This window comes from Pelophylax lessonae, assembly GCF_965119305.1.
Source record: "Pelophylax lessonae genome assembly, contig: HAP1_SCAFFOLD_283, whole genome shotgun sequence".
Taxonomy (NCBI): Eukaryota; Metazoa; Chordata; class Amphibia; order Anura; family Ranidae; genus Pelophylax; species Pelophylax lessonae.
Window position 1 is genome coordinate 103,688 of NW_028120059.1, and position 25,095 is coordinate 128,782.

The 25,095-nt window shown below is 43.9% G+C and overlaps 1 protein-coding gene across 1 annotated transcript in view; it reads right to left on the minus strand.

The window, feature by feature from the left end:
- Positions 1 to 1,232: 1,232 nt before the first annotated feature.
- The window catches only part of LOC309543664 (RNA-binding region-containing protein 3-like), a 118,366-nt gene continuing 94,503 nt past the window's right edge, over positions 1,233 to 25,095 (minus strand). Inside the window, exons 9-14 of the mRNA XM_082276117.1 lie at positions 24,869 to 25,054; positions 24,070 to 24,164; positions 23,928 to 23,986; positions 19,946 to 20,078; positions 14,943 to 15,010; positions 1,233 to 1,482 (exon numbers count right to left, since the gene is read on the minus strand). Of these exons, the coding sequence (XP_082132243.1) occupies positions 14,951 to 15,010; positions 19,946 to 20,078; positions 23,928 to 23,986; positions 24,070 to 24,164; positions 24,869 to 25,054 (533 nt within the window). The 3' untranslated portion in view covers positions 1,233 to 1,482; positions 14,943 to 14,950. The remainder of the gene's footprint in view (positions 1,483 to 14,942; positions 15,011 to 19,945; positions 20,079 to 23,927; positions 23,987 to 24,069; positions 24,165 to 24,868; positions 25,055 to 25,095) is intronic.

A 25,095-nucleotide genomic window follows, 5' to 3' on the forward strand; every position in this document is an offset into this window, starting at 1 on the left:
AAATTTTTACCTGGGGTGCCCAAACTTTCGATCACCACTGTAACTTAATAGAATAAGCAAACTTTTATTGTATTTCACCACCCCTGCACCTAACTGATCACCTTTGAAAACAGAAGTTGTTACCAACTTACAAAACAGCATCTGCTGCCTAGACCTCCATAGTGCTTATGTTGTCCAAGGCTACTCTCTGCATGTGCATTCTGAAATAATAACATGTATATACCAAGTTGGTCCTAGAAAAAGCATGCCCGGGGTTTATTTGCAGAGATAAGCACAGAGCCAGTTCAACCCTGTATAGCAGCACCTGGTGCACCATTTCAAACAGCATCCAAACTGCTTTACTTCTAAGCATGAAAAACATCGCCTTGCTGGATGTTAAATTTCCAAATTTGATCAGAAGGGCGAATATGGGTGGGATACAGATTACAGGATAAAAGTGCACCTACCATTTAAAACCCAACTCCAGGCTGGCCCAAAATATAACATCTGGTTGCCTCCAGAAAATTGAGGACTCAATGCCCGTTTAGTCTAGGGGGCTCTAATAAAAAATGGTGACCTTACTCCATGGTCACAGAGGCTTTTTGCTGATATTGTCACATGCAAAGCAGGGCCAGCAGAGTCCTGGTCCTGAATTGTATGTGATATTAAGGCCTCATCCACCCTGGAACGTGGAGTAAAGACTAAAATGAGGTTGCATGACCATGGCATAAAGTATTTCTATTTTAATCCCCTCTAAAATATACAAGAATTGTATTCTAAATATGCTAGGGTGGGGGTGGGCAGAGTTCAGCTTAAAAAGAACCTTCATGCCAAGCCCTTTTTATCTAAAGTAGAAGTATAACATTTTAGTAATTGTATCAGCTTTTTCAGTGCTCAGAAATGAAAACCAACCAATATATAGTTTTTTTTTTTTTTTTTTTTTCATGGTGCCCCAAGTAAGAAGCAGCCACTTGGCGTTTACACAAGTCTGTCCACCCAAATGTTGAGAATAATTTTATATTTGAATTGATATACAATAATATTTTAAGCCGTGCTATAGATAAAAACTGGAACAGTGGCAGCTGAACTGTGCAATACATGAGGACTGCCATTAACGGGGACCCCAAGGCTTTTATGATACCACCTGGTGATTTGAAGTGTGGAATCCAGTGTCTTTCAAGCAAGCGGTTTGGAAAGGCTCTTCAGTGTGGCAATATACATCTGGCAGACCATTATGCTATAATTGTGCAAGAAAAAGCCTTCCAGTAATGCCTGCTTTTTTATATAAGGTTTACAGTTTAATGTATAAGGGGAAAATGTTGTGAATGAGACCAGTATAGAAACATCACTATGAAGCATTAAAATGTAACAGAAATATGATTAGAAGTAACTAAAATCATAAGGAAGCTTACTTCTTTAATCTAGCTGGGAATTACATATATTAAAAAGGATACAACATGAAAGGATACACTCTGAATGCCCAAACAGCAGTTTCATGGTCATCTTTAAGGAGAAGAACAGCAAAACTGTTTTCACGGCTATATTTTTATGCTGGACAGAAGACATAATACAGACTGCCGAGCCCTGCACCAGTTTCTCTTCCAGGGAGATCTTTTTTAACTTCTATTTTTTTCTTTGCTCCTGTCCCAGCTAATTACATTTGCTTCAAGTAGTTGTAAACCTCAGGCATGGAATATGAACAAAGCATATCCCTCTACAGTGTGTACTTGTCTCAATTAGGAGCACTACATGTCATTTCTGTTTTCTGCTTCCTTCCTCTGCTATCAGCATGAGTCACTTCTGACAAGTTTTCCTGACACCAAGAGAAAAATGGTGCCAGGGGAGGGAGCTCTGGCTGAATGACAGCCTCTGGTCTGTTCCTGTGTGAAGGGGGGGGGGGTGTCTCTTCCCTCCAATCAGCTCTCAGAGCTCTACTCACTGAGCTCTGTAAACTGTAACTTTGGCTCTCCTCCTGACTTTTTAAAACAGCTCAGACAAGTTATAGAATTCTGGACTTTGAATGGCTGCAGATAAACAGCTGCAACTTATGTAGGAAAATTTGTTTTTATCTCTGTGTATCATCTGAGGCTAGTCACTTAACTGAGTATATGTAAGTGTTTACAACAACTTTAAGGATAAGCTTGCATTAACCAAACTAAGGGTTTTTCTTATTATCATATGGCTAATTTACAGACGTAAAGGTGTTAGCGATGTGATTGAGAATAGGGGAAGGATATGCCAGCAATTACTTGAAGATTATGACCAGAACAGATACTGTCAGGCACATAACCCCAACACTTTGCTATGTGCCAATTGTCCGATGTCTGTGTCAATTTACCTAGCCCAGAAAATGTCTACTCTAGCTTAACAAGCGGACATATATTCACTTCACATATGGGACTGTTGATTTGATGTTCACTTTTATTCATTTTGCAATTTATTTGTATTTACCTTTCTTGGTATATATATATATATACACACACGTTTATATTGCTAGTATTTATTAGCGCTGCACTTTTTTCCACATTTTGGACATATACAAGGCTTTTCTTGGCCGCGAGTGGAAACCTTGGTCAGCTAGGAAATCAAATATTTCAGTCAGCAGCTAAACTGACAATAAGGTTAACAGATCACCATGTACTTGTTTTTCTCTGTAAAGTCAGCACTGTTTCTGTGGAACTAAAGAGCAAATATTAAAAACTGCAAGCAGACAAACTATCGCAGAAGAAACATACTATATCTCCTCTGCAATAAAACAAACTGACCAGCATGTTTGCAATCCTTTAGAATGTACACTATGCGTGGGAGTTATACAGGAGTTGCATCATACCCCACCAGACAATCAGGATGGCTTTAGACCGGATACACAGAGGAAGCTGATAACCGATATCAGCACCAGTGAAGGAAGTTAGGTATCTGTGGACTTTAGTTCCACTTTAACAGACAAAAGTTTCCAAATGAAATTCAAATAATTCCTATTCACTTTTCCTGTGATAAAAAAGTGTTAGGTTCCATTCACATGTCTCCAGTGCGACTTTGGAGCACAACTGATGCGACTTTACACTCAATGGATCAAAGTCGCACCAAAAGTTGCACCAGTAGCGCAGACATCTTTCCAAAATCTCTGCGACTTAAATTGCATCAGCCTGAACTGGTGGCATTGAAAAGAATAGCTGTGACTTGTCATGTCCAAAGTCGCATGAGAAGTCATGCTAGTGTGAATAAAGGCTTAAAGATTCTAGCTAGTGCCAAGGCATTTTGGAACATTCTACATCTTTCGCCCCATCTACAAGTTTCTTTAAAAATACTTAAAATGGTAATGAAAAACATTTTATAAGTCTAGTACTGGGATGGTCCTGCAAACACATAGCATATGTGGCTGCCCCTCTGGATCAATTGCGTTTGAGCCTGTACCATTTTCTCCTTAGTCCTTCTCCCAGATTTTTAGCAAATGTAATATAAAAAGGAGACAGAGGTCCAACTTCGAACCAATCATGTGGTCTTGCTACTTGTAAAGGTTAATGAAGTTACACAAAACTTAAAAAGAAACAAATCTAAAAAGAAAAATATACAGCTATTCCGTAATGTGTCGCCTACAAACATTTTAAAGAGATCCTAACAAAATGCAGGTAGAAGCACAGAAAAATTGGATTTTTGCCTTACCGTAAAATCTTTTTCTCTAATGTTCATTGACGGACACAGCTTCAATCAATGAACATCAGAGAAAGGGATTTTACAATAAGACAAAAATCCAATTTACTCTTTCGTTCATTGACGTACACAGCTCCAGAATCCTCTTGACCACTGGGATGTCCCAAAGCAATGTCAAACATGAGGGATGGGAAAAACAGCAGAAAAAAAAAAATTACAAAAAGGCTAAACCTAGCCAAACAGGTAACATGGAGCTCAACCAGGAACAACTGGAGCTCACCTGAAACATGCACCCTCACGGAGGACTAGTCCTCTCAACAGCAGCCTGCAAAACCTTGCAGCCAAAAGCAGCATCCGCAGATGCCAGCACATCTACTTTGTAAAATGTTGTGAAAGTGTGTACAGACAACCAAGTAGCCACCTTGCAAACCTGCATCACTGATGCCTGATGGCGGAAGGCCCAGGAGGCACTAAGTGCCCATGTAGAAAGCGCCTTAACAGGTAAAGGAGGAACCTGACCCTTGATTGCATAGGCCTGCACCACCGTCTGTCTGATCCATCTGGAAATAGTCATGGCAGACGCGGCCAACCCCTTGCGAGGACCATCCGTAAGGACAAATAGTGAGTCTGATATTCGAACTGACTCACTTGCAGCCAAGTAAACCCTGATCTCCGAACCACTTCCAGAGAATGGAAGGCAATCTTCTTAGCATGCTTAGGACACAGGGAAGGCAACACAATGTCTTCATTCAGATGGAAACCAGAGACAAGCTTAAGAAGGAACTACTGACAAGGGTGAAGCACCACTTTATCTCTGTGAACCACCAAATAAGGTGAACGACAAGACAAAACTGCCAGCTCCGACACCCTATGTGCAGAAGTAATAGCCACCAAGAAAGCTACCTTCTGGAACAATGTAAGCAGAGGAATCTTGCAAATATTTTTGAAAGGCAGTTTTCTGAAGAACCGATAGAACCAAGTTGAGATTCCATTGAGGCAACGGAGACCGCACTGGGGGAGCCAAGTGGCGAACCCCCTGAACAAAAGTGTGAACAAAAGAGTGCATAGCTAAGGGACATCGAAAGAAAATCGCCAAGGCCAAAACCTGGCCCTTGATGGTACCCAAGGCAAGGCGCTGTTCCACACCTCTTTGAAGAAATGCCAAAATTCGAGTCACCGAAAAGGAAAGGGGGAAACCCCCAGAGACTCACACCACGCAGTGCATGATTTCCAGACGCGATGGTAAATTTTCCTAGAGGTAGATTTTCTAGCTTTTAACAGCGTGGGAATCACAGAGTCTGACAACCCCCTATCCTTCAGCAGCCAAGCCGTTAAAGCCAGTGGCTTAAACAGGATGGAAGCTCGGCTCTAGAGCCAATAGGTCTTCTCTGAGAGGGAGTCTCCAAGGGACATCAGCAACCAGCCATACTAGATCTGCATACCAAGACTGGCGAGGCCAGTCTGGGGCCACTAGGATAACCGGAATCTCTTCTGCCTCGATCCTCAGCAGAAGTTTTAGAGGAGGAAAGGCATATATCAGACGATGCTGGGCCCAGTGGGCCACCAGCGCATCTGTGGTGTCGGGCAGAGGATCCCGAGACCTTGCCACAAACCTCTGCACCTTCCTGTTGAGACGAGCGGCCAACAGGTCCACCTCAGGAGATCCCCACCGGAGACACAACGGATGAAACTCCTCCGGATGAAGTGACCATTCTCCCTGGTCCAAGGCCTGATGACTGTGGTAATCCGCTTGCCAATTTTCTACCCCTGGAATATGCATAGTCGAGAGGGCTGGAACGAAACGTTCTGCCCACCTTAGAATGCCTGCTACATCCCAAGCTGCTAGGAGACTCTTTGTGCCCCCTTGGTGATTAAAATATGCCATGGCCGTGGCATTGTCCAATTGAATCCTCACTAGGCACCCCTGAAGATGGTCCGTCCAATGAGCCAGACAGTCTGATCGCCCAAAGTTCCAGTAAATTGATCTGAAGTCTGGACTCCTCCAGAGACTAAACCCCCTGAGCACAAACCGTGCCAAAGACGTCTTCCCCATCTGGACAGGCTGGCATCCGTGGTGACTACTGTCCAGTATAGGGGATGGAAGGATTTTCCCTGACGAAGCACCGGAGAGCAAACCCAAATTGGGGACCCCCCCTCGTGCCCTAGCTCAACAGAATCAGATTGTCCAAAGACTGTGGATTCTTGTCCCACTTGGCAAGAATCTCTCTGCAAAGGTCGCGTGTGGAACTGTGCAAACAGAACCGCCTCGAAGGTAGACACCATCAGGCCCAGAACTCGCATGCAACTGTTGGACAACATGAGCCAAATCGCATCCTGCAGCTTTTGCAGTTTCTCCCCTGGAAAAAACACCCGGGCTGAGGCCAAATCCAGGGTCAGACCCAGGTAGTCCAACTTGGTGGATGGAACTAGAGAAGATTTTTGGAAATTTAGTTCCCATCCAAACTCTTGCAAGGTTCGCACAGTAATGTTCAGGTTGTCTTACGACAAATCGGAGACTCTGCACGCAGAAGGAGATCATCCAGGTATCCCAGTACCGCAATCCCTCTCTGCCGCAGCAATGTTAACACTGGAGCCAAAACTTTTGTGAACACCTGAGGAGCTGAGGTGAGCCCAAAGGGTAACGCCACAAATTGATAGTGCTCCGTGCACACGGCAAAGAGAAGAGAGCGCTGATGCCCGATATATATTGGGATATAAAGGTAAGCATCCTTGATATCGATAGAGGCCAGGAGATCCCCTTGATGAAGGAATGCCATTACCGTGCAAATGGATTCCATCCAGAATTTTTGTACCAGCACAAAGAAGTCAAGTCCTTGAGGTCCAGGATTGGATGAACTTTGCCTTCCTTCCTGGACACAGCAAATAGGTTTTGAAAGTGTTCAGATTCTTGAAGCGGTACAATGACCCGTTGTAAGATCTTGCACCGCTCCGAGGAGACCTCGCAGGCGATCTGGCGACAAACGCACGTTGGAAGGAAAGAACCTTGCTGGAGGCGAAGACTGAAGCTCGATCTTATAACCAGACCGAATTAGCTCATGGACCTACCTGTCTTGAATCAAGGAGGTCCACGGGTCCTTAAAGAAGCAAAGTCGCCCCCCCCCCACCCCAGATACGGGTGGGGGTGTCCCGTCAGGCAGAAGAGGGCTTATCTGTGGGTCTGGAGGGACCCGCCCTCAGCTTACCACACCACGGCCTCTTTGAACCTCCAGAGGGGGTTCAAATTCGTTTCGATGATCCCTTTTCCTGAAATCCTGAGGAATGAAAGGGCCGCTTGCTTGCAGAGACGAAAGGGCCACGTTTGCAACAGAACTACTTGCTCCTGGTAGCCTGCAGGAGAAGAGTAACCTTCCCCCTGTGAGCCCCTTAATGATCTCATCCATGGGACCTCCGAACAGGCAATCTCCTACAAAAGGGAGATCAGACAGGACCTTCTTGGAAACCTGGTCCATATACCAGTATTTGAGCCATTTCATGCGCCCAAGGATCACCGCTGTTACAGATACCCTGCAGACTAAGGGAGCCGCATCCAGAGAGACATCACAGATAAACAGCAATCCCTGGATCAACTGAGCCGCCAGCTCCACGAGGTTGGGGGGAATCTGTTCCCCTTCCAAATCCTGGCCCATAAGCTTTGCCTATTCCGTGAAGGTCTGGGAAACCAAAGTTATGGTAAACACTGGTCTACGGATGGAAGCGGCCATTGTAAAAAGGTGTTGGACCACAGATTTAGCTCTCTTGTCAAAAGGGTCTTTAAAAGACAGAGTCCTCCACCGGGAGAAGGGTGGCTTTATTTAACCTGGAAACCAGAGAATCCACCATAGGCGGTACGGTTAGTTTTTTTTTTTTCAGGGACTCTTCAAAGGGATACCTTTTAGCGAAATGCTTAGGCACCCTGACTGACTCGACAATTTTGTCAACATAGGCGGGAATGGGGAAAACCTTTGTCATCTTTGAGGATCTGCGGGTACCAAAATGTACCGGCAGCTGCATCCTTCAGTTTAAATGTTTCAAGCACTGATACGATCGGTGCATCCACTAGCGCCTTTTCGTGTGCGACCATAGTGGAAGACGAATCATTGTCACTATCAAAGCACTCAGGGTGCCTGGACGCAGACCCAGTAGGGAGACTCGCGTCCGCGTCGGCCAGGTCAACCTCAGAATCTGAGGTGACAGAGGATGCAGGTGAAGGCGGGGGACGCTTTTTGCCCATCCTGTTTTGCAGGACCATATCTACCTTGGACACTAGTGACTCTAGGACCGCCATCATGGCAGACAAAGAAGACTGGGACCCAGAGGGCCCCGCAGCCCCTGAGAGGGGGTCAGGCGGGTAGACATGCTCCAGGGACTCCATGGGTTAACCCCCGGGACCACCAGCAAAAAAAGGAAAAAATACTGCTAAAAAAATAAAATAAAATAAAGTCCCAGCGCACCAAGTTCCTGCTATAGCAGAAAGAGGGAGGTCGTTTTGCACCCACAGGGACTCACCACCACCAACTCAGGTACAGAGCAGAGCACCAAAGCTGCATGCCGTGCGGTGATCAGAGAGAAAGAAGGTTCAGGAAAGAACACTAGAGGTCCACCGCCGAATCCCCACCCCTTATGCTGCAAAAACATGGCCGCGGCTTTATAGCAATGGGAAACTACAAGAAAATTGCCACCGGACTACAGAAACATGGCTGCCGATATATACAGCAGTCATTCACAACAAAATGGCGGCTACACGCGGTGCCCAGGACCCCCAGAAACGAAAGGGCAGTAAGGAGGGGCCCTGGCAGGACCCCCCCACACCAGGACCACCCCCACACAGACATTACATGTATGGCCACCTCTGGGGGAGGGGGAGCTAAGTGTGGATAAATGGGGGGGTGGGCCACAGAGGTACCCCGATAAATGAGGAAGGATGCTATGTGGGAAGGAAGAGAACCAAGGGGTCCGACCGTCCCAGGGAGGGGCCCACGTTCATTCCCAAAAGGCCATCAGTGGAAGGGGGGACACTACTTACCACACCATGGAAACCCAGTGGGCACCACTCCAGACAGACCACTACACCATCGGAATGGGGGTGCTGAAGGCAAGAGGCATGCTGCGACTCAGGTCGTGACCAGGTCTATGGGTCCTAGCGAGACGTTTAACTTGCTGGCCAGCCTCTGTCCAGTGGGGCTATGTTGCGGCTGACCTAGCACAAAGCGGAGGTCAGGTCGCGCTCACTGGCTGGACTTGGGAGACCATAAGGATCTAGAATATCCAGTCCATCGCCCAGTCCAGCAGTTGATTGTAGTTTCCACAGAAACAGAAAAGAACAAGGAGAGGAAAAAAAAAAAATCAGTAAAAAAAAAAAAAAAGACAATATTGCTAGGACCAGAGATCCCAGCAAGGCACAAGGTCCTTACTCTGACTAGGCAGAAAAAAAAAAACTGGGTGCCTATAGCAGGAAGTGGGAGTATCCCCTGGGACTGTCCCATTGGCGTGGTAGCGTTTTTTCCTGCCTAGTGTCCCACTCCTGTAGGGGGTATTTTTAATTGCTTACTTGTTACTTATTATGTAATGTGCCTTTGTACTGGCTAGTTTGACTACTCCAGAGAAACAATTTCTTAGAACAGCTACTTTCCTCGTTACTCTCATAGCCCTCTTCCATTCTGGGAGTGTCTAATTACTTTCTATGCTGGCCCAGCTCCTCTAACTCCCTAGATAACCCTTTATGTAGCTGTTGGGGGAGAAGTGAAAGGGAATACAAGAGTTGGTTGAATGACAGCTCTGAGTCAGCTGGGGCTGTCCACATCATGTTCCAGATGGCGGCACCCAGGAACATTCTCAGGGCTTTTGGATGTCTACAAAAGGGGGCCTGTAACAGGTAGATAACATGCATGGATGTTAAATTCACAAAATTTTATCAGAAAATGTTCTGATTGTTGAAATGAGTAGACTGGCAACAGTGCCTGTTTAAAACACAATAGAGGGGTTTTAAAGAAGTCAGTGTGTTAACTAAAATGAAAAGTACAACAGCTGGGGGCATGTCCAAGATGGCCGACTGAGGAGATGTGTTTCCCGAAGCTCTGCTGGAGATAACCTGAATCCTTCATTTATTTGGGCCCCCTTTCGCTCTGCAACAACGCTACTCTAGCTCTGTATGCCTTAATAGAAGCTTAATTTCCCACCGGGAGCGGACACGCCAGTGAGTCCTGGGCCTTTTCTCGGCAGAGTCTCCCGCGGGCCATTCCAATATGGCTTTGCAGACTGACCCTGTGGAGACGCCCGACTCCTCACCGCCGGGCATACCGAGGTCATGGTGGCTATTACGTCGTGTCAAGCGGTGCGGACTAATAAGATCGAGGCCGTCCAGTTAAGGCTAATGAATTTCCGGGATCATGATGGAGCGTTGTCGGCAGCCCGAGGCACCGAGGATCTGCACCATCAAAATGCTAAGCTGCTGCTGTTCCCTGATTACACTCTGGATGCAGCCAGCTGGCTAGAAACTTTGCCTCCTCATATTGAAGTCAGCTATGTGGTGACGTCTCTTTTGCTTCTCTAAGCTATATTCATAGCCTTTAGGATTTAGAGGTCCTACTTGAATTCTCTGTTTTGTTATTACCTCCTATTTTTATTTTTTCTTAATACTTGGTTTATTTTTTGTATGTGGCTCATGCACTATGTAGATGCCAAGTTTACCTCAGCCATGTGGCCCATACATGCTATTTGACTGTTTAAGAAAGTGCTCCTGACTTGTTCAGGTAATTCAGTGAATCCTTAGTATGTGTACTGCTCCAGCATCTCGTATTTGGGATCACAGATTATATAAAAAGGGATCTCTTTCTTACCCTATTTTTTATTTTAACCACTTTACCACTAGAGCATTTTGCTGTCTTACGTCTGGGCCACTTTTTGCGATTCGGCGCTGTACGAATTTAACTGACAATTGCGCGGTCATGCGACGCCGTACCCAAACGAAATTTACGTCCTTTTTTTCCCACAAACAGAGCTTTCTTTTGGTGGTATTTGATCACCTGTGCGATTTTTACTTGTTGCGCTATAAACAAAAAAAGAGCGTTTATTTTGAAAAAATAATATTTTTAACTTTTTTTATATGAAATTCCCCCCAAAAAAGATGTAAAAACCAATTTTTTTTAAAATTTTTGGCCAATTTGTTTTCTGGTACCCAAGTTTGGTAAAAAAAAAATCACAATAAGCGTATTTTGATTGGTTTGCGCAAAAGTTATTGCGTTTACTAACTAAGGGAAAGATTTCTGTCATTTTTGGTGTTTTTTTTTTTTTTTAACGAGTAATGGCAGCGATCTGCGATTTTTTTTTTATGCGGGACTGCGACATTGCGGCGGACAGATCGGACCCTTGACTGACATTTTTGACACTTTTGGGGGTACCAGTGACATTACTGCAGTAATCAGTGCTATAAATATGCACTGTTACTGTAAAAATGACACTGGCAGGGAAGGGGTTAATTTTATTGGAGAGGGAGGGGTTAATGTATGCCTGGTGCTTACTAACGTGTGGGGGGGAGGTGACTGAGTGAGTCAGGGACAGATTGGATGTTCAGCTATGCTGAACACTCCGATCTGTCACTTAGATCCGCCCGCTCTGTTTACACAAGCGGGCGGATCTCCAAACTGGATTCCCCGACGATCGGGGCAGAGCAGCGGCGATCGCCGCCGCTCCTCCCCTGGCCCGACTCCCGGAGTGAATGAAAGGGGGAGGAGTCCAGCGACGTAGGTCTACGTCGCTGGACGATAACGAGCCACATTGCTGCAGTAGCAGCACAGTGGCTAGTGGTAAAGTGGTTAATGTGTTTGTAACTGTTATTGGATGCACATGAAGCTTTCTGAATTTTAAACGTTTTTTCTGATGTGTTTTTTTTCCCTTTCTTTTTGGCTTCATGCGTGAGCATTATCATGCCACCTATTCCACTTATGCTAAGGGGGTGAGTGTCCTTGTTCATTGATCCCCTTATGGGAGTTCAAACTGACCCGGGGGGCAGATTTGTAATACTCAATGGCCATGCCTCAATATTTAATGTTGAATTTGTCATTGTGTGTCTTTAACTTCCACCCCAGGTGGATACTGCCTTACTATATTTTATAATGCAACAAGTGATACAATATGGGGTTTCTAATGTGCTAGTCGCAGGTGACTAACTTAACCACTTATCGACCGCCCATCGATGTACGTTCGTCTTTTGGCGCTAAATACTGGGGTTATGGCAGCAGATAGCTGCCATAACCCCGGTATTTTTAAAAACGGAGGGCTTTCAGGTAAGGGTGGTCCCAGTGGCGGATTTGCTGCGGGATCACATTTATGGTGTGGCGGAAGAGGTGCCCCCCCCCTCCCGCCGCGTCCCGATCCTTTTCCCAGCTTACCGGACCCGCCGACAGCGGGGAAACCGATCCGGTGTTCCGTGAGAATTACCTACCCGTGAGAAAAACCTACCCTCGTCACTTCCGGTTGCACGGCACTGTGTGTAATGCGGCGTTTACATTAAAACAGCTGTGCTGCAATACGAGTGATCTCCACTCCTATCCCTGTCACTTCCCTCATCTCGGCTAGTAAATATAAAAGCGGCGGCGGGTGTATGAAAAGATAAATCACGGAGCCGCCAGCCGCTTTTATATTTACTAGCCGAGTTGAGGGAAGTCACAGGGACAGGAGCGGAGATGACTCGTATTGCAGCCGAGATGTTTTATGTAACCGCCACGTGGGTAGGTTTTTTTCACGGAACACAGTAATAATTTCATACTAGTGCGCATGCGCAGTAGTCTGCTCCTCAGCTGATCCATTACGTATCCGGGGCTGGGAGCATGCGCACTGCTGCGCTGCTCAGCTGTTCCTGGCCGGAAGTGACAAGGGTAGGTTTTTCTCACGTTACACCGGTCCCATATCCTCTTAGACAGGAAGTTGAGTGAGGGCAAGATGGCCCACACTCGACTCTGTCTTGGAGGACCAGAGCGACATCAAACGTCATTGACTAGCAACCGGCTTAAAGTGTCAATTTTTTTTTTAACCATTTTTTTTTTTAGTGTACTTGTGAAGTTGTGAGGTCTTTTTGACCCCAGATCTCACAATAAAAAGGTCCCGTCATGCCTATTTCTATTACAATGAATGTTTACATTCCTTGTAATAGGAATAAAAATGATCACTTTTTTTTTTTTTTTAAACTGTAAAAATAAAAAATATTAAATAAAATAAATAGAAAAAAAAAATTAAAGCGCCCTGTCCCCGTTAGCTCGCGCGCAGGAGCGAACGCATACGGAAGCCCCGCCCACATATGTAAACAGTGTTCAAACCACACATGTGAGTTATCGCCGCAATTGTTAGAGTGTCCCCTATCTTCGAGTTTCTTCGCCCTGGCCCTTGAGCCTTTGGCTTTATTAATATGGAGTTCCCGGCTTGTTGAGGGATGGTAGGTTGGCCCCTTGGAGGAAAAGATTTCACTGTACACGGATGATACTTTACTGTATCTATCTGATGCACACTCCTCCCTGTGGGTAGCCCTTGCGATCTTCGATTAGTAGTACTCAGGAATAAGGTTCAACTGGAAAAAAATCGGCACTTTTCCCCTTGGACTCTGGTGGTAGGGAAACAGTGATCCCCACTCCTTTGCTTTGGGCAGACGAGTTCAAATTTCTAGAAATTAGGGTCCGGAGTAATCTCAGCAATTTTTCAGTTGAACCTCTTCCCCCTTTTTACAGCAGTTAAAAGAAAAATGCACGTCCTGGACCTCCCTTCCGTTAAATCTTATGGGGCGTATTAATGTGGTCAAAATGCTCTTCCTACCCAAATTTATTTACGTCTTTAGGAATTGCCCAAATTGGATAAGGGGACCTTCTTTAAGGAGATAGATCGCTGTGTGGGCTCCTTTCTACGGCATGGAGCTCCACCCTGCTTAGCTAAATCCATGATGTGGAGGGCTGGCTTGCTAACGCAGCAGTCTTGTCTGGAAGCAGCTACACTGGGCTTACTAACAGACTGAGTGAACTTAGTATATCGTGGACATAGCGTTTATGACTTTTTCACTTCCAACCAGAGCAACACTTAGAGTTTGGATGATGGCCAGGAAACGCTTCCTATGTCCTAATCAGTGGTCTCCCTATACTCCGCTATGGGGGAATCCCTCGCTGGGATACTTTAGATCAATTCCAGACCTACAAATCTGGGCCTGATTTGGTGTTAAGACGCTCAGAGAGGTTATGCCGAGTCGTACCCTGTTGTCTTTCGCTGATCTGTCGCACCAATATAGTATGCTTAGCTGGATGCTTTTCTGATACTGGCAATTGTGTCATGCAGCTCGATCTCAGTTCTCTAAACCAACCTTCTTTGGCAACAGACCCAGTTGAAGACCTTCTAGCACAGGAGGAGCTTATTAAACTTTATTCAACCCTACTAAGTGTAGATTCTCCAAAGATAGGGAAACTCTGGGAATGTTAGAGTATGGATATTCTTGCTTTAGACCGAGAGACATGGGAGAAATGCTTTGAAAGCAACTCTAAATTGATCATTTCATCTAGGGATAAGTTGCTCCAAACTAAAATGTCTACATAAGGTGTACTATACGCCTCAAAGACTACATCAAATCTACCCATCTAGATCTCCAGATTGTCCCCATTTTCATTGTTCGACATGTTCTGGACGGATGTATTTGATCTTATCAATATCCTTCTACAGCTGTCCCTCCCGAAGACTCCTAAACTGGCCTTAGTATGTATTCATGAGGATGAGCAGAGGCCTAGAGACACAAAAAAACTCTTGATCTCATACCTATTGTTTTATGCGAAAAATGAAATCCTTCCTAATTGGATTTCCCCCTCTACCCTCACCTCATGGGAATCTGCACTGGATAAGGCATTACCCATGTACAAATTAACCTACCTCAGTAGGAATTGTTCTTGGAAATTCGATAAGATTTGGCAGCCGTGGCTGTTCTTCTGAACCTTACTGTAATATCCTGGATCTTGTCTAAAATTATTGTACACTATATGCCTTTCTTGAGAATGGAATTCTCACCTTTTTTTTACCTTGTTTTCGTCAGTGATGTAACTGTGGATGTACGGTTATGTACCTTGCCTTTGTTATACACTGTACCGCATATTATTTTTACAATGCAAGCAAAAAAAAAAAAAAGTACGACAGCTAGATACCCTGCTATAAAACAAATATGACTAAGTAAATATAAATATTCTTTTATACCAAAGTTGATCTCAAAATTGATTATCTCTCTGAACAGTCAATGGGACTCATTCCAAGAGTGCCTGAGATTTTGCCCTGATGGTGCCTCTTGTATAACATACCTTGGCTGCTATCTTTTGGCTGGCAATTTATTAGTATTAGGCTTGGGACGAGCCGATCGTGCAAACTGCTGTTGCTCAGTTAAGGTCACGCATAAAAACATAAGAAAACATAAGAACAGTGTTTACATGCATACTCAATTTTTGTGACCAAATCCATAAATGGAATGTCCACATGACCATTAAAAAACAAAAAAAAGAAAAAAAAAAAAAAACTAGAGAATTATATAACAGACATCTGCATGCTCACTCACACATGCAACACAGGGCCAGAAAAAAAAACAAAAAACCCTGCCTCTGCAGCAGAAGTGAGTCCACATTAAAATCATCATCTCAAGCCTGGTTTCACTATTTACAAATTAGCTGGATGAAGCATGCAGCCCATCAAGTCCCATTATGTTTTTATGGCTACTGAATAAATATTGTGTAAATAAAGGGGTAATTCAGGTATACGGTTCCTTTAACCACTTCTAGACCAAAAGACTTTCACCCCCTTCAAGTCAAACCCATTTTTCAGAGCTGTCAAAAAGTTATTTTTTGTCACAATTTTCTGGAAATATATACCGTATATACTCGAGAATAAGCCGAGTTTTTCAGCATGTTTTTTCATGCTGAAAATGCACCCCTCGGCTTATACTCGAGTCACTGACTGGAGTGTCTTTTTAAAAATGGCGCCGCTCGGCGCCGACGTGTCACTGCGCATGTGCTGCATGCCCGGAAATAGCCGAACGTGTTCGGCTTTTCCCGAGCATCGGTGGCGCATTTGCGGTGACGTATGGCGGCGCCGGGTGTCGCGATTTTTAAATCGAAGACGGCGCCTCACCGACAGGTAAGTGAGATGCCTCCGCAGCCCCTGTATTTCCTCATGCAGTGCTGCGGGCATGGTACAGACATTCTCCTGTACCATGCCCGCAGCACTGCATCTCCTGTGCCATGCCTGTAATTACTGTGCCATGCCTATACCTACTGTGCCATGCCTATACATACTGTGCCATGCCTCTAATTACTGTGCCATGCCTCTAATTACTGTGCCATGCCTATACCTACTGTGCCATGCCTATACCATCACCTATACTATGCCTATACCATCACCTGTGCCATGCCTATACCATCACCTGTGCCATGCCTGTACCATGACCTGTGCCATGCCTGTACCATGACCTGTGCCATGCCTGTACCATGACCTGTGCCATGCATGTACCATGACCTGTGCCATGCCTATACCATCACCTGTGCCCTGACCTGTGCCATGCCCTTACCATGACCTGTGCAATGCCTGTACTATGACCTGCGCTATCTCCTGTACCATGCACGCAGCCCCTGTTTTGTGTCTCGTGGTGGTCCAGTTGGGTCCAGTAGCTGCAGCATTTCCCACCCTAGGCTTATACTCGAGTCAATAAGTTTTCCCACTTTTTTGTGGCAAAAGTAGGGGTCTCGGCTTATATTCAGGGCGGCTTATACTCGAATATATACGGTATATAATTTTTTTTTTTTTTAGTCAGTGTCCCTGATCACTGCCACACCAGATAAGGTCTCTGATCGTCGCTTCACCATTTAAAGTGTCCCTGATAATTATTAGATACATAATTTATGCCCCTAGATGGCCTGAAGGTTCTTTGTGTAAAAAAAAAAAAAAAAATACATTTTAATTTTCTATTCCTGCATTTCCTACAAAACGTGTGGTAAAAAATTACATTTTAACCACTTCAGCCCCGGAAGGTTTTATCCCCTTAATGACTAGGCCATTTTTTTGCGATTCGGCACTGCGTTACCTTAACGGACAATTGTGCTGTTGTGCAACACTGTATCCAAAGAAAATTGATGTATTTTTTTCCCCCAGAAATAGAGCTTTCTTTTGGTGGTATTTAATCACCTGTGCGATTTCTTTTTTTTTTTCCTCTCGCTATAAACAAAAAAATGAGCAACCATTCCTAAAAAAAAAAAAATATATATATATATATATATATATATATATATATATATGTATTTCTCACATTCTGCTATAGAACATTCCCAATAAAAAAAAAATGTAAAAATCAAATTTTTTATCATTTTAGGCCAATTTGTATTCTGCTACTTATTTTTGGTAATAAAAATCCCAATAAGTGTATTTTGATTTGTTTGCGCAAAGTTTATTGCGTCTACAAACGAGGGGAAAGATGGCTGTCATTTTTATTTATTTATTTATTTATTTACTAGTAATGGCGCCGATTATCAATTAGCGGGACTGTGACATTGCGGCAGACAGATTGGACCCTTAACTGACATTTTTGGGGGGACCAGTGATATTACTACAGTAATCAATGTTAAAATTTGTCGCTGTTACTGTAATAACGACACTGGCAGGGAAGGGGTTAACTCAGGGGCGATCAAAGGGTTAATTGTATGCCTAGGGGGTTTTCTAACTGTGAGGGGGATGGGCTTGTGGAATCGACACAGTGACCTGTGATCCTAAATAAAAGAATCGCAGGCACTCTGTGCTGATTCCTGAGATAACAACGGTCTGCTGTGTTTACAACAGCAGACGGTCGCTCTCTCTCCACGGGGAGCGATCGCGGGTGCCCAGCAGCAATCATGGCCGCCGGCCCCATGAGTCGGAACATTATAAAAAAAAAAAAAAAAAAAAAAAAACACCCCACAAAAAACACATTTTATTTAATTTCTTATTTTTGCATACTGTCACCAGAGCAGTGCAGTGTTACCATCAATGCAAAAAGGGGAAAACAAGGGCCACATATGCTGAGACAAAAACAGAACTTGTAAGAACCAAAAAGGATTTTGCTTCTGGGACTTTCATGAGTTGTGTCTTACCATAGCAAGACTTCAGTGCTCTGGTGAGGTGATCAGGATTTTTTTTTTTTGTACATTTGATTGCTGGAGTCACAAATATTGCTGCTGTGTGCTCTAGAGTGTACACGAGTGTCCGATGCAGAACGTACAGTTATGTCCACCTGCATTGGTGCCGTTCCTATTCAGCTGTTAATATACAGTAATCAGAGGAAAGGTGGTTAACATATAATCCACACAAAGTAGTAAATTCTGCAGATGATGGAATCCAGTGCGTTAAAGCAAATACCAGTACAATACTTACATCTGCATCTTCAAAACAAAAATTAAAGATTCTACACTATTATTCAACTAATTGTGCATTATCAAATTTAGCCTAATTAAACTCACATATCCTTCACTTGAATATATGGTAAAATAAAAGGCTGCAATTTGACTATCATATGCAACAGAAATTAATATCACAAAATGAGAACAAGCAGGTACAGTATCTCACAAAAGTGAGTACACCCCTCACATTTCTGTAAATATTTTATTATATCTTTTCATGTGACAACACTGAAGAAATGACACTTTGCTACAATGTAAAGGAGTGTACAGCTTGTATAACAGCGTAAATTTGCTGTCCCCTCAAAATAACAACACACAGCCATTAATGTCTAAACCACTGTCAACAAAACTGAGTACACCCCTAAGGGAAAATGTTCAAATTTGGCCCAAAGTGTCAATATTTTGTGTGGCCACCATTATTTTCCACCACTGCCTTAACCCTCTTGAACATGGAGTTCAGCAGAGCTTCACAGGTTGCCACTCAAGCCCTTTTCCACTCCTGACGACATCACAAAGGTGGTGGATGTTCGAGACCTTGCGCTCCTCCACCTTCTGTTTGAGGATGCCTCACAGATGCTCAATAGGGTTTAGGTCTGGAGACATGCTTGTCAATCATCTTTACCCTCAGCTTCTTTATCAAAGCAGTGGTTGTCTTGGACGTGTGTTTGGGGTTGTTATGTTGGAATACTGCCCTGCGGCCCAGTCACCAAAGGGGAGGGGATCATGCTCTGCTTCAGTATGTCGCAGTACGTGGTGGCATTCATGATTCTCTCAATGAACTGTAGCTCCCCAGTTCCTGCAGCACTCATACAGTCCAAGACCATGACACTCCCACCACTGTGCTTAAGTGTAGGCAAGACACACTTGTCTTTGTACTCCTCACCTGGTTGCCGCCATACATGCTTGAACCATCTGAACCAAATAATTTGATCTTGGTCTCATCAGACCACAGGACATGGTTCCAGTAATCCATGTCCTTAGCCTGCTTGTCTTCAGCAAAATGTTTGCGGGCTTTCTTGTGCATCATCTTCAGAAGAGGTTCCTTCTGGGACAACAGTCATGCAGACCAATTTGATGCAGTGTGCGGCGTATGGTCTGTGCACTGACAGGCTGACCCACCACCCCTTTAACCTCTGCAGCAATGCTGGCAGCACTATTTCCCAAAGACAACCTCTGGATATGACGCAGAGCACATGTACTCAACTTCTTTGGTCGACCATGGCGAGGCCTGTTCTGAGTGGAACCTGTCCTGTTTAACTGCTGTATGGACTTGGCCACGGTGCTGCAGCTCAATTTCAGGGTCTTGGCAATCTTCTTATAGCCTAGGCCATCTTTATGTAGAGCAACAATTCTTTTTTCAGATCCTCAAGAGAATTCTTTGCCATGAGGTGCCATGTTAAACTTCCAGTGACCAGTATGAGAGAGTGAGCAATAATAAATTTAACACACCTACTCCCCATTCCCACCTGAGACCTTTTAACACTAACGAGTCACATGACACCGGGGAGGGAAAATGACTAATTGGGCCCAATGTGGACATTTTCACCTAGGGGTGTACTCACTTTTGTTGCCAGCGGTTTAGACTTTAACGGCTGTGTATTGAGCTATTTTGAGGGGACAGTAAATTTACACAAGCTGTACACTCACTACTTTACATTGTAGCAAAGTGTCATTTCTTCAGTGTTGTCACATGAAAAGAGAAAAAAAGACTTTCAAAAATCTGAGGAGTGTACTCACTTTTGTGAGATACTGTATGCTTTGTTTTTTTCAGCAGACAAGTACGCGAAACAGGAGCTTCAGGTCTCATCTCCACTGAATCAACGATGAAGGCATACATCCTGAGAATCCTTAGAACTATTTCTAATAAGCCTGTATACAAAAAAGGATACAATGACCAATGGCTTGTCAAAAAGAACATATCCGTGGACATGTTTTAAGGCTTTTGCTGCTGCATCTTCATTGGGAAAGCCAATAAAAGCTTGCCCCTTCATTCTCCCTTCTTTCATCAAACGAATATCAAACCTGTTAGGTAAAAAAAAAAAATATATATCAGCTTACTGAGCACAAAAAATAAAGCTTGCATAAAGAATTCATGAAAAAATATCCAGAGTAGTGGCATTTCAGAACAGTACATGTGCCCACGCTGGCAGGACCCATTTCAAACGTTTCTCCCCCCTCAGCCGGCCTTTAAGTACTTAACCTGAGCCTAATCCAGTACTAACTATGTCCATCTGCTGCAGCTCCTACCCAATTTCTCTTCTCACATGAGACTCAGCAGCAGGAGCCATTTACTCCTACTGCGATCAGTTAAATCCTGAAAAAAGGAAGTGGGGGGCGGGGCAGAGCTGCGCACACAGGCCGGGCTCAGGATCAAGCTGGCATGTCTACCCCCATAGTAAACAGTTTGCTATGGAGGGCAAACGGAGAAGAGGAAGAGCGGACCGCGCCAGCAGGGGACCTCAGAAGAGGTGGTTTGACATGTTCGTTATTAATTAATTGCAGACCACATAACCTAGTTATACGGTGGCAGAGTGGCTCTCCTGCGCTGGATCATAGTTACATAGTTTGTGAGGTTGAAAAAAAGACATCAGTCCATCCAGTTCAACCTATGATGTGTGTGTGTGTTTGCGGTTAACCGTATATTGTATACCCATGTATGTTGTGGTCTTTAAGGTGCCCATCTAATAGTTTTTTGAAACTATTGATGCTCCCTGCTGATACGACTGCTTGTGGAAGAGAATTCCACATCCTTACTGCTCTGACAGTGAAGAACCCCTTACGTATTTTAAGGTTAAACCGTTTTTCCTCTAGTTTTAGTGAGCGGCCACGTGTCTTATTGTATTCCCTTTCTCTAAAAATGTGTTCCTTATGCTAGGGTCGCCAGTACAGTAATTGTACATTGATATCATATCCCCCCTCAAGCATCTCTTCTCCAGAGAGAAAAAGTTCAGTGCTTGTAGTCTTTCCTCATAGCTGATGCCCTCCATTCCCCTAATTTTTGTTGCCCTTCTCTGGACTCTCTCCAGTTCCAGCACATCTTTCCTGAGGACCGGTGCCCAGAACTGGACAGCATACTCCAGATGTGGCCGGACCAGAGTCTTGTAGAGTGGGAGAATAATCTCCATTTCTGGAGTGAATCCCCTTTTTTATGCATGCCAGTATTCTGTTGGCTTTGCTTGCAGCGGCTTGGCATTGCATACCACTGCCAAGCCTGTTGTCTACCAGTACCCCCAGGTCCTTTTCCATCTTAGATTCACCCAGAGGTTTACCCCCCAGTGAGTACCTTGCTTTCGTGTTTCTGGCACCCAGGTGCATTACTTTACATTTTTCAACATTAAACCTCATCTGACATGTAGTTGCCCACCCCATTATTTTGTTCAGGTCCGCTTGTAAGGTTTCCACATCCTGCATAGAAGATATTGGCATGCTTAGTTTAGTATCATCCGCAAATACTGAGATTGTACTAGATATTCCCTCCTCTAGATCATTTATGTATAAATTAATCAGGATTGGTCCCAGGACAGAACCTTGGGGGACCCCACTTTCCACACCTGCCCAATCCGAGTTCTCCCCATTAATCACCTCCCTCTGGACTCTCCCTGGAGCCAGTTCTCTATCCAGGTACTCACCTTATGGTCCATACCTACATTCCTTTGTTTGTACAGTAAGCGTTTGTGAGGAACGGTGTCAAAGGCCTTTGCAAAGTCCAGATACACCACATCCACAGGCTTACCTTTATCTAGGTGGCAGCTCACTTCATCGTAGAAGGTTAATAGATTGGTTTGGCAAGAACGATTTTTCATGAATCCATGCTGATTACTACTAATAATACAGTTTTCATTACTAAAGTCTTGTTTGTATGTGGTCCCTTAACCTCCCCTCCAAAGTCTTGCAGACTACTGATGTTAGGCTGACCGGCCTATAGTTACCCGGGATATATCTCAGCCCTTTTCTAAATATTGGTACCACGTTGGCTTTTTTCCAATCAGCTGGCACCATACCCGTCTGTAGACTATCCTTAAAGATCAGGAATAATGGTCTGGCAATCACCTGGCTGAGCTCTTTAAGAACCCTCGGGTGCAAGCCATCCGGTCCCGGTGATTTATGTTAAGTTTTTCTAGTTTAGTTCTAAGTCTATCTTCTGTTAGCCATGGCGGTACTTCCTGAGGTGTATTATTTAGTTTAGCATTACAAGCTGGGTTAGTGTAGCCCCTTAATTCTTATGTGAAGACTGAAGAGAAGAAATTATTTAACACTTTCGCCTTCTCTCTGTCCTCTGTGGCCAGATTTCCTTTGTCTTTTATGGGGCGCCAATGTGTTCTGGCCTCGCTTTCTTACTGTTTATATACTTAAAGAATTTCTTGGGGTTCTTTTTACTCTCTTCCGCTATATGTCTCTCGTGTTATATTTTAGCCGCCTTGATTTCACCTTTACATTTCTTAGTACACTCTTTGTAATGCTTGAATGCTGCCAATGACCCCTCAGCCTTGTATTTTTTGAAGGCCCTTTCTTTAGTATTAATATGCATTTTTAGGTTTGAGTTTAGCCACCCAGGGTTTAGTTTTGCTCTTTTAAATGTATTTCCCTTTGGAATGCACTGGCCAATCCCTTTGTTTAGTATGCTCTTGAAGCACTCCCATTTTTCCTCCGTGTTCTTTGTTCCCAGGGTTCTATCCCATTTGATATTTTCTAGCAAAAAGCGCAGTTTTGGGAAATTGGCTCTTTTGAAATTCAGTGTCCTTATATTACTCTTGTGTTTCCTATTACTATAATTAATACTGAAACTAATTGACCTATGGTCACTGTTTCCTAAGTTGCCCCGTATTTCTACAAGTATTTAGATCAAGTACCGCATTGTTTCTTGTCGGTGCGTTCACCATCTGACCCATAAAATTGTCCTGCAAAACATTTAGGAACTGCAGAGCCTTGGCTGAATGCGCACGTTTCCTTCTGCCCAGTCTATATCTGGATAATTAAAGTCCCCCATTATAATGACATTTCCCATCCTTGCTGCCAATCCTATCTGTAAAAGAAGGTCTGCCTCCCCCTCCTCCCTCTGGTTGGGGGGCCTATAGCATACGCCCAAATATTACCTTCCCTATAGTGCCTTCCCTTTTAAGTTCTACCCATAGGGATTTTGCCTGTCCATAGCTCCATTATTAATATCATCCCTCATATTTACCTGTACAATGTTCTTAATATACAGAAATACCCCTCCCCTTTTTACCCTCTCTAGCTCTGCGATAAAGGGAATACCCCTGAATGGTCGCCATCCAATCATGAGAGTTGTCGAACCAAGTCTCTGTTATCCCCACAAAATCTAAGTCCTCCTCAAACATCAGCAGCTCCAGCTCTCCCATCTTGTTGGCCAGGCTTCTGGCATTGGTATACAAACCTCGTAATTTTGTACCTAGTATGCGATCCGGGACTTCCGGGTAGGGGGCGTGGGTACATGTGAGCCTCCAGGGACCTGGCTGTGCTGTGATTAGACACAGCACAAGCCAATCAAAGGGTGCTGGCCAATGGATGACTGCCAACACCTGTGGATCGACAACGAGAAGTACAGGACAGGGCTCGGTCTATGTAAACAAGTTGAACACTGACTTCACAGGTTTAGTGCTTTGGTTCAATTGATGCGTTTCTGTTGCTGACAGCAGCACACGCTAAAGAAGGCTGGTCTTCTGCTCATTTGACATGGAAGACCTGCTCATACGGTTAACCAAAGCCTCTGACCACTTGAAGGTGTCATTACCCACTGGTACCATAAAAAAGGCCAGAATGACAAAATACTCAAAATCTGGATGTGTACTGTTAAGTAGGCCACAAGGCATTTACTACTTTGTCATATCAAATCTAGTAACTGCAACTTACATATTCTTTTCGGTTTCAGATGAAAAGTTGATGAATTTCCCAAATATAAACTTGAGCTCCTGTTGGAAAAGAAGTGCAATATGTAGGTAAATGGAGCACATGATGACAGAAACACAGACCGCAATCTGCATGTGATCATTACCTTTTCAGTGACTTGTTTTGCTAAATTTTTCACATACAGTCTGCAGTTTGGCTCTCCCGGCTCATAACCCTTGAACACAGAAAGCTGGCGCATTTCTACATCCAGGAATAAACAAGGTTTTAAAGAAGTTATCGATTATTTCACAATCAAACTTTTCATGTACGACATATTAGTGTTAATCACTAGTCCAAGGTCATTTTGAAAATTTTCACATACATGTTATAATTCGTTTTTTTGCTAGAAAAATACTTGGAACCATGAACTCCTATTTGCCTTATTCCTTAAGTGACAAAATTCATTCCACTGCAGTGGAAATTAAGCAGCCAACAACAAATTCACAGTCAGATGCACATAAATGGCTTTTCTTGCTTCCTGTTAGGAGAACTGCAAGATTTCCCGGCTATGCTGGAGCCCAGTCAGCACTAAGCCTCACTCCTTGTAGTTCTGTATTTGCTAGCTGAGACATGTGCTGCACCTTTAGTCTACATAATTAGGGAATGGAAATGCGCAGCTCATAACCACAGGAGGAAGAAATATAAGCACTCCCTCCAACTCAACTTGACAGCAGTATTGTTATTTTAAAGCCACAAATATAATTTTATTATTTTTCTAATGGCCTTATAAAGAAACCTACATCCATTTCCAAAACTACTCTTGAATGGCACAATTTTTCTAGAAGGTATGTATAGATTTCTCCCCTGTGAGGTTTTATTTATTGCTACTATCTACAAATGTTACCACAATGAGAGACTGGGCATAATTCTTGGGAGACTATGGGTCATCTACAAAGAAAACTTGCCTTCTTTTGAAATTCTCTTTTTCCCCAATTCCCTCCTGGAAATAAATTCTTTTGGCAAATCATCTTCCTCATCTCCATCATCATCGTCATCATCCTTAGATACTTGAGTGGGATAGATCTTTCCAAATCCTGGCATCTCTTCACTTTCCTGTAAAACAGTCTTTGCCTCTACTTGTGGAACAGGGGCTGTGAAAAAAAAAAAAAAATTGGATTTTTTTAGATTACTA